This window comes from Athene cunicularia, assembly GCF_003259725.1.
Source record: "Athene cunicularia isolate RWA chromosome 1 unlocalized genomic scaffold, athCun1 chr1_part1, whole genome shotgun sequence".
Classification (NCBI taxonomy): domain Eukaryota; kingdom Metazoa; phylum Chordata; class Aves; order Strigiformes; family Strigidae; genus Athene; species Athene cunicularia.
The window spans coordinates 30,701,699-30,712,180 of record NW_020799091.1 but is presented as its reverse complement, the minus strand read 5'-3'; the positions used below and the strand labels follow the sequence as shown (position 1 = coordinate 30,712,180).

General features: G+C 43.1%; 1 protein-coding gene across 1 annotated transcript; it reads right to left on the bottom strand.

Moving 5' to 3' along the window:
* Window positions 1-8,749: 8,749 nt before the first annotated feature.
* LOC113484735 lies at window positions 8,750-10,475 on the bottom strand (the record flags this gene model as incomplete). The annotated part of the gene is made up of 1 exon (XM_026857284.1): window positions 8,750-10,475. A coding segment is annotated over one exon (561 nt), but the record flags the coding sequence as incomplete, so codon positions are not given.
* Between the last annotated feature and the right edge of the window lie 7 nt (window positions 10,476-10,482).

The window sequence follows — 10,482 nt, the reverse complement described above, 5'->3', positions numbered from 1 at the left end:
TCAGAGCACAAGAACAAGTTTGTTCCAACACAATTTCAGAGTTGTCAAAATCCAAAAACCTTGTAAGTCAGGCCCAAACATGTCCTTTAATATTAAGAAATAATTTGGTATCTTTTTTTTCTCTTTTTTTCTGATTTCTAGCTCTGTGTATTGCAGCTCATTGATATTTTCAGCTCTTTTCCTCAGAACCTGAAGGTTAGAAGCTGACACATTCTTAATAGAAGGTACGAGTCTCATAGGAGCAACATGATTGCAGGAGCTCAGATTTTAATGAGAATATCAAATCTATCTGGCATCATGATAAAGTCATCAGAAATTAGCAGTACTGAAAGTGTATCCTGGGTTTGCTTCTAACACAGACATAGCTGATAGATATATATAGATAGATATATATATATATGTCTGTACTGATGTTGCCAGGTAGCCTCACTGACAAACTTTGGAGTTAAGTATAGCTAGAAATGAAGTTTTGTGAAAATTTAGACCAAAAGTAAAATTGCTTTTTTTTTCACTCTTTAAAAAGAAAAGGAAACTGATGTCTGTGAATTTTCATATGCAGCACCTCAAAAGGGTGGACAAGCTTTTGTTTAAACCTGCCGCTGGCTGGGTTGGCCTCAGCCCTGACAGGATGACATCTTTGTCAGAGAAGGAGAAAGCAAAACTTTGAACAAAACCAAGTGTGAGCCATTTAACCATGTAATCTCAAATAAAAAGCAGATAAAATCAATGCTAATAAGGGATGCCAATACCCAAAGTCCTCTGCTTTTCTGAAAGCGGAGAATTACTTCTTTTTAAGTATCCAAATAGCAGGTGAGGGTGATGAAGGTGAGGAGACAAAGTCTGCAGAGGACACCATGTTAGCTATGCAAGCCTACCTGAAGCTTCAAGGGATTTGCAGAAGAGCTCACACCAAGTGCCAGGCAACATATCCAGAGTGGAAAACTCTGCATCTGAAGTGATGCCCATGGGCTCACAGCACAGATTGAGGCCAGTGCTGTGCTCCAGGCATGCTGCTAAACTGCATGACAAGCAGAAGCACTAGGGAGCCTTGCAGTGAGAGCAAAAGGATGGAAATTAATTTAAACACATGCCTGGAGAACACATCCAAAGGCGACTCTAAAATGTGGGTATCCAGTTGCAGTCTCCAGTTTGAGAAGTCCCTAAATTGTTGCCTGCTGGAAGGTGAGAAGATGCATGGGGACAAGTACAGGTCCATGCCTGCCTTTGTGTGTCTGCTGCTGGCCATGGCCAGTCAGAGGTGCTGGGCTAGGCAGGCTGGGCCAGTCCTCATCAATAGCCCAGGCAAGGCCCTTAATGGATGGATAACACACTGAGCTGCTCAACTTACACTGAGCAGAAAGCATCACTTTAAGTGTAGCAACATCAGTATCACAGTACTTACCCTGGATAGATTAGTAGGAATAGCCACAGCTAAAATACAATCACACTCACACTAGAGGTCCCAGGACCCCAGCAATGGGCTTGATCTCTAACAGAAACCCCCACCTTTAAAAGAACATGACCACATCTGTTTGGGCAGTACTTTGGCAATGGCTTTTAAGGGATGAGTTGGCAGGCAGTGTTCCAGTATCTGGGTGCAGTATTTCTATGCCAGGCACTTCACTAAGCGGTGTGTTTTCCGCTCGTGTCTTCCGCAGCATGCACTTGGTTGGGCGGGAGCTGAAACGGTGATGAACTGCCAGGCTGTGCTGGACAGACTCTTTCTTCCTCCTGGCATGGACCGGAGTAAGATTTTCGTGACCAAAATCACCAAAAATCACCATGTGCAGAACTGTCCTTGCCTTCTGCAGGGTGCTTTTTGTTCACATTAGTTGGGTTGGGGCTTTTTTGCATTGCTCATTCTTCTTGAGTAATTTAAATGCCCACTTTAAATTTATTTTGCAAAAAAGCAAAGGATCTAACCTTTCTGTAAACAACAGCCTGTATATATGAGAGTTTTTTCCTCTCTAAATTACTAATAACTGATACCTGTATTTTCCATTCCATCCCAAAAGGAAATTTTTTTAATGAAATGGGTGTTTGCCACTGAAGCAGCACAGTGAAATGCAAAGAATAGTGGTGCGGGTTGACTTTACCTCTGGGCTGACTGCGAGCAGCCACCCTGAAATTAAATAGGAGTGCTGTGGAAAACCAGAGTGTTTTTCCCCGGGGCTACGGGGTGCAAAGGTGCAGCCCTCTCCTTTCCCTATGTGCCTCAGTACTTGCTGGGGGCATTAACCCTCATAAGGAGCACCACAGCTCCTCAGGGGAAGGGTTGGTGGGCAACGGCCAGCTGAAAGCCCCCATCTGATGTCACCTGGCCTTATGGCTCTCCACCTCCTGAACCAATGGGCTCAGTGTGAATGGCCTGGGGACTCTGGGCACATATATCTGCCAAAACCCATTGTGTCCAGGAGCAAGTTTAAGCACTGGAGGTGTTGAGGATGCTCCAATAGAAAAAAATAGCCACAAACCTCCTCACTGGCAACCCTTTAGAACAGATAGTGGCCCATGCTAGACTTCTCTTCCCCTGTAAGATTTCACTTGATTTATTAAAAAATACAGTAAGAACATGAGTATTGTGAGAGAGGAAAAAAAAAAAAGGTCTCTCTCTTCAAAGCTTTTCAAATTTCCCCTGCTTTACATGGTTCATCATGGCAGTTTGGCCCTGGTATCTGCTCCCAGACCTCTCTGGCTACCAAGGCCACCAAAGCAACACAGAGCTGGAGTAAAACCACTGCCTAGCATTAACATTTCCAACACCGGAACTGGCATCCAACAGGTCACATCAGAATATGGCCTCTCCCATCATCTCAGTCTATCCTAGATCTACCTGAGCACCCCCAGGCCTGAATTATTTGTGTCCTATCATCATTTGGAGCTGCTTCAGTTTTCTCCACATGCCCTGGCAATACAGCTACTGCTGTTCCTTAGAAAGCCTGAGTGCATTTATGGCACTTAAGTAGTAAATAGGACTAATTGCCTTCCGAGCAAACAGGCTGTCCTGGCTCAGATCCTGTACGTGAACCCATTAAATGGGGAACTGCTGTTCATTAAGAGCATGACTGAACTTGATCCTCCACCACTGCTCACTTGATTTAATGTTAAAGCTGATGGAGATGGGGTGATGGGCTAGGGGACTTTTTCCTGCACCACCTAGGAGTACTTACACTTCCATCCTCTTCTTACCTCCCCCTGACAGACCTGAAGCACTTTCATTGTCACTGTTGGTGGTGGATCCATTGTGAATGGCAGATGGAGAAAGCCCACAGGTGCAGGGTACTTACCAAGATTTTGCTAAATCCTACACCCAGGGGGTATGGACAGGTACAGCACCCCAACCTGTTGGGGCTCTACTCAGCTGCTTGTATGTCTTGATCCCCGCTTCTTTTTCTCACATCCCAGGTAAGCATTAAACCTGCTTCTCTATCAACTGGAGGCTGCTGCTCCCTGAAGGCAGGAAAGCTTGGAGTGAGCTGCAAGCCACATACACTCCCCGCGCTCACCTTTGCTTTTCACTTCTCTTCAGGTTTGGGGTTTTGTCTTTTCTACAAAGAAGCCCAAACAAAGCCTTGACTGCTTTCACTTGTGAGTTTGAGAGGCTTTATAATCAGTCCTTAGAAATGCTTTAAGCAAGACCACTAAATCACTTCATAACATCCTTCTGGAGCATTTTTAAACAAGGTTGTGGTTGGAGATGAGCCTGACATCACTCAGAGGTCATCTTTACCTCTAGGGTCATGGGAATATTTCCAAAGAGCTGTTTCCTTACAGAGGCTCAGTGGTTTGGCCTGCCCAGGTGTTTAGACCTCATGTCGGTCACCTCATAGTGTTACTGCAAGCAAGAATAGTGGCCCTGGAGCAGTTGGCACCAAGGGATATGCACTTACAGCACTGGAGACTGAAGTAACATGGTGAAAATAAAGCAGCCCAACATTTTTAGTATGGACACTCCTATCAATTCATCACGCTTCATGCCCATGCAAAAGGTGCAGTAATTTACCCTCGGAGCACCTTTGGAGCTTCTTCATCCTGCCTCACAAGGCAGAAAGACAGTACTCTGCTGCAACCACTTTCAATATGTTACCAAGCAGATTTTGTGGCTCCTGTGTGATGCCAAGTTTCTAGCTTCTCCCCTGCTTTGCAAGGAATAAGAAATTAACCTCTACCTCTGGCCTTCTAACCCAGCCTCCCGTGAGGAATGGGTCTTCATTTCAAACATCTGTAAGTAAGGCCAGCAGGGCAGGAGGGAGGACAAACCAGTGGCAGGAGGCTGAAGTGCTGGAACGGAGCCCTGCAGGCTGCAGCCCCAGCGAGCCCACAGTGTGGAGGGCACTCTGTTCTGGCAGCGGCCGGTTTTACAGAGATCCTGAGTTTAAGCACATATCTAATTGAATTGCAGATGTCTTTTCTGATGGCTATCTGGTAGCAAAGCTTTGATTAAAGCAGCAGCAGAGAGGCAGAACAGGCTGGTTCTCAGTAATAAAACTAATGGAAGGAAGAATGACCATTTATTGCAGCCTCCACAGGGAGCATAATGCAGGCAGATATTTTGAACAAGATTTTTGAGGGAGATCTGAGACCTCAGCACAGATCCCCAGCTTACAGCTCCTAGAGATCCTAAATGTATGTTGGACTGGAAAGCAGCTGACAGTAATTTAAATAATCCACAAATAAGCTCATCTCCCTCCCTTCCCATACTCCCTGATGAACAACAGATCTGCTTTCCTTTCTGAAGGCCATAGAGGTTTGTTCTTCTTGATTTTGTTTTTTAAAGGCTGACAAATTTTATTCGGTGCCCTTTTGTTACTTCCAAGATTCAGGTGGATTTGCCCTGAGCTTGCACTTGCCAGATCTCAATATCTCACCATTTTACAGTGCCTTTAGAGCTCCAAAGAGGGAGAACTTTGACACAGCTTTCAGTCCACCCAAACTAGAAGGCTGTAAATTGGGAGTGTTATGACTTTTTTTTTTTTTCTTTTTTGCCTGTAGCCACTTTCTCATGACAACTTGAACCATATCCAATATGTATTACCACATACACATCACTGAAAAACCACCCCCACCCAGCACAGCTGAAGAGATGAAATTAAGCTTCAAGATGATCTAAGAACCTGGCTTAGCTCAGGAACAAGATTTTTGAGAACTGTTTTCCCTTTCCTCAGCTGGCATTACACTGTACCCAAATTCCTGATGTGCTACATTTTGGGGGCCTGTTGGCCATATCCTACCCAAACTCTCTTGCCTCTTGGCACAGCACAATTCTCCTGGGGACACCTCAATGAACAACTACCACCTGCGATAGTTTCAAGGAAAGTTGCCACAGTTTTGCTCATTTTTCCTTTTGAACTGCTGCCCTTTTCCAAGGTATTTACAATGTAAGGTAGTTAGTTTATTCATGGTTTGGCTTTAAACTTCATTGTTGAGGTTGGCTTCACTCCTGTTGGAAATCAGACCCCGATTCAGGAGGGCAGTTGCCAGTGTCTGCTGGAAACTCCTTGCCATGCAATTTTCAAATACACTGTTTGTTGGCCTAGCTCAGCACATACTAAATGCAGTCAGAAGAGTCTGCTTACTCACTGAAGGAAAAGGATCGGGCCAGTGGCAGCTGTGAGTATCCTCAAACAAGCATTTCAAATGCCTAAGCTCATTCCAAACTTCCCAGGAGCTCCCTCCAGCAACTGTCCTCCCTTTAGTTTCATACATCTGAAGTTACACGGACCATGGTTGGAATTGGGCTAATTTCCATCTTAGGCAAAGCCTTGGATTTGTAACTTGTTTCAGGTTTGAAACTATACAGAAAGTTAAAAATGCGTAATTCCAAAGAGAGAGGAGAAAAGCAAGAAATAATGCAATGTAAGACGTGAACTGTTACTAAAGTACTCAAGATGCTTAACGAGAGGTTTTGCAACTGGCATACATTAAGCTAAACAAGTATGCCTTCAGTCAGCGAGCTTGAGTACTGCTATTTCACCCTACAAGGAATAAATAATAATTAAAATCCTTTGTATTGAGATAAATACATTCACTGTAGCTACAGACATCAAGAGTGGTAATTCCCAAATAGCCTCACTGGGTTCTTTCTCCAGTTGAAAGACTGAAAGCTGCCTCCCAGGCATTGATTTATTCCATGAGAATTAGGGAGAGGCATCTCTAAGGCGCTGCATTTACTCTACTGCTGCTGGGAAGTTTTGTCTGGGTGCTCTTGGGACAGTTTTCAGGCATGTTATTTAAACACATTGCTCTTCCCCGAGTATTTACAGAGCCCCCCCAATTTGAACAATCTTGACTTGCCTTAGAATTTTTTGCCAAAAATTATTGGTTTACGTGGAAAAAGATAGCAACTGAGTCTCCATGATAATTTCCTTAGATCAGTTTATCATATTGCTATTAAAAATAAAGCAAGTGTGCAGCTAATTATCAACAAGAAGTTAAGTGACAAACAGCTTGAATATAGCCTGAAGAGTTACTGAATTGGAGCTATTCAGAGAATAAAGAAGCTGACATATAGAAGAGATTACATTTCATTTGATTCTCACTGTGAATGGAAATCTTAGATTCTCAGAGTTTGTACAAAGAAAAATCCTGGTGGAAAAAGATGACACTCTTGTCTATTGATAACATTTGATTTAAAGCGCTCTAAAAAATTATTTGTTCTAGAACAAAAGCAGAAATCAAAACAATCCATTCCAGATATTACAACACAGCTGACTGAAACATCTACTCTTTGTTTGGGTCTCAAGTGCAATTTTAGTCCATTTGAATCCATTTCATGAAGAGAGGCTGCAGTTTTGACAGAGCTATTGCTAAAATCATCTCAGCAACAAAACATTTCTCTGCCTAACTTTAGCAATTAATAAACAGCTCCAAAAACTGGCTCCATAGTTTTAAAACTATTTAGTACTTAAGTGTAAATGATCAAGATTTGCCAACATTGAAGCACGGTGTACTGTAATTACTAATGTATTACCTAACCAAAACCATTCAGACTTCCAGATACTGTATTACAGAACAGTTGAAAAAACAACCTTGGGATTTATAGTATGCTCAGGCTGTTCTTCAAACAAAGTAAAAGAAATAAACCCAGAGGTCAATTTCTTTTTTTTAAGAAAACAATAATTCTTTGCAAATTTTCTTAAGTGAAGCGGGTGAAAAAGCCGATCTGCATGTTAAGATTGACTTTTTTATATAGTCAGTGTTATGCCCTGGAAGTACTAAAGAGACATTCAGAATATAAAGGCAACTGGAGACAATTAAGCCATTTAAAAAGCACCAAAATTAGCATTCCTTTTGTTGGATCGAAATAATTCAAGTGCTGTTCTGCCACAAAGGCTATCATCAATTTCTAATTTTAGCTTAATCCATGAAAAAAAAGCATCTTGCATTTCTCTCTGGCATTTCCTCTTTAAGAGCACTCTTAAATTATATACTGAAATCTCAAGAACACAAACTACAAATTAAAGTTCACACTCCCACAAAGACACACTCACGCATGCACTTTGATATACTAATCCCAATAAAGGTAATGCAACTACTTGTGCTGTGATACAGCTAAGCAGTGCCTGAACTGCTGCATGAGTACCCAAAAGCAACAGTTTAGCAGTAAATCACACAAAAAGGTGATTTGTCCTGCCTTTGAACCCTCAGCCTTCTGCTTTCCTCTGCTACACCTAACTACTCTCAACAACATTAAGTTGCACAAGAATAGTTGAGATTTTCTTTATATGTAGTAAGCAGTCATATAAGACCTTATAAAAAATTTTGTCATTAACCCTTACATTTTAAGTCAAATTAATTTCTTGTATTCAAATTTTAGGACAAGGCTTTCAAGGTCAACTAGTATCCTACTACTTGAAGTACTGACCGTTTTATCTCATTAACTGTGAATACTCTAATTATCCAAGATTCACATCCTTGCCACCAGCAAACACAATCCACCGTAAAACTGCAAATTCCTTTGCTCCCTTGGTTGCAAGCTATCGATCACACCATATCTAATCATTCACCTAGAAATCTGTAGGTTGAGATTTAGTTGTAATCATTACTAAAGAGGGAAGATATTTTTCTTCAGACTGAATTTTTATCTTCACACAGTAGAAATTCTTCTCAACAATTTCAGAAGGCAGAATTAATACTACGTGCCAAGTTCACACAGTTTCAGCTCACAATATGAAATAATCAAGAGCTGTGGGCATGAAAGTGAGTTCTTGGACACTGAGATTTCAGCCTGCTCTCACCACTAGTTTTTCAGAGGTGGTGTTATGGCTGACCTGCTGGGGAAGCTGTAATGCTCACTGCTGTTGTCACCCTGAATTAAGGGTGTCAGAACTGCTGCCAGCATGGGGTGACCCGTGCCCAGGCAAGGGTGCAGTTTGCTGCTAAGGAACAACTGTTGCACGAGATTTACACATTCACAGCTGATCATCCAGATGTCTGTGCTCCTGTTTATCCACTACATTTAATGTATAGAAGGCACCCAACAGTCCTGACTGAACAGGATTGGGCCAAAACAAGGAGCTTCACTTAGGTCCCTGACTCCTCGCTCCTTCCTTTGACTCCATGCTTACTGTGTTTTTAAGAAACTGTGGAAAGCAGAAGCTGCATTTTTAGCTGAAACTAAAGCTCTGAAGCTGACAGGCAGGATCTCACACCCAGACTTATGCTTCCTGACCTCACTGCTCATGTAGAACTGCACTGCAACATGTTGGAAGTGACTGAAGTTAACATTAGAACAATATACAAACAGTGATTTATCAACATTGTATGCTTTATTGAAAGTTGACAAGTGCAACAGTTAAATACATTGACGTGTTACAACTGTTTAGGAGAACATGCACAAAAACATATGCATACTACTATACAGATCATATGCAAAAAATCCATACTGGGAAATCCAATATTTTTTTTTTAAATTCTTTGCTAGCAGGGTTTGATAATTTCTGGAGTGGTTTTTCCTGTCTTTAATCAAACTACAATGAACAAAGATTTACTTCAAGATAATCAGCAGCCAGGGAACTTCAGAAGTTACACAAACAGCATAAATCTGCCAAATTCTGAACAGTTGCGTAGGTGCATTCTTATTTATGTAGCATTAAAAAAAAAAAAAAAAACAGACTTTCCAAACTTCTTCAGATCAGCCAATGAAACAACTAAACTTCAATCTGTACAACCTAAATAGTTACAGTTTTCTATTTTACAAAGTAATTACACTAAATACACAAATATACAGTAGGCAAATAACCTTCATTGTAATTATCCTATGACCCAACTGTATGTCACCTACCTGCTTTCTATATATAATACAGATTTATGCACCTGTCCACTGCTTCAGAAAACGGTGCAAATATTTGCACTTAAGGTTTCAGGTGACAATTAAGTGTTAAACACTGAATTTACCTTTCTCCCTCTTCCTCAGATCCTATGCACCAGTCCTCTCTTTGGAACCCCCGTGCACTATGGGGGATTGAGCCATCACTTTTTACTCCAGTCTACTTCTTCATATTTCCAATCTCGAAAAGCACTTGTATCAGTTATATCACTGGATGATTAAAAACAAACCAAAAAAATTCAGGCATGCAGCTTCGTTTCTCAGGCATTTGCAGAAGCTGCTCAAGTCCCCAGTGTACTTGTGCTAATTCTCTGGAAGAAGTTTATTTTATTCAATCAACCTAAGAACAAAGACTCCTTCAAGCCAATGGGGGAAGGGAGGGAAGAGAGAGACAGATGAGTGCGTAACATGGGGTGGGGGGGTGGAGGGGAGAAGCCTCTCCTGATGTGTGCAGGGCATGGAGTCCTCAGTCTGAGTTGCAATGTGCATTGAAATGGATGAAGGGTGGCTGTGGCGGATTCCCGCTAGTCCTTTTTGCTCTGGGCAGTCCAGAGGCCAGCAATCACGATGGCAATGACATCTTGAACTACGCTGAAGGCCCTGACCCCTGTGATGCCGGCTGAGCAGGCTGCTGTGTTGTCCCTTGTGACTGGGAAGAGGAAGGCGGGGATCCAGTCTGCAGCTGTGCTTGGAACTGGGCAAGCTGCTCTGGGCTGGCGAGTGTTTTTAGCAGCGTGTTTTCTTGCTCCAGCTGGGAGTTCTTCTCTATCAGCTCTTTGATTTGCTCTTTGAGGACCTCCACTTCCTCCCTCACCGCATACATCAAGTGACTCTTTACCAGATCCTGAAATGCAGAAAAGAGCGTGTGCGTTAGGAAAGCAGCCCGATGCCAGGCCCGGGCTCCCACCCAACTCAGCTGGCTGCGATGCAGCGGATCCACCTTCGCAGAGGACCGGCGGGAGCCCAGCTCTGCTGGGGCACAGAGGAGCACCCCAGGGAGAGCCACCAGCCCCCTGCTCGTGCCTGCAGGGTCAGGCCCACGACCAGCAGTCCTTCGGCGAGGGAGTGGGGCCGGGCAAAGCTCCCCCTCGCAGCGGGCATGCCGTGCCGGGGCTCGGCCACCCCCGCGGGGTGTCGGGGACGGGGGGGTGTCA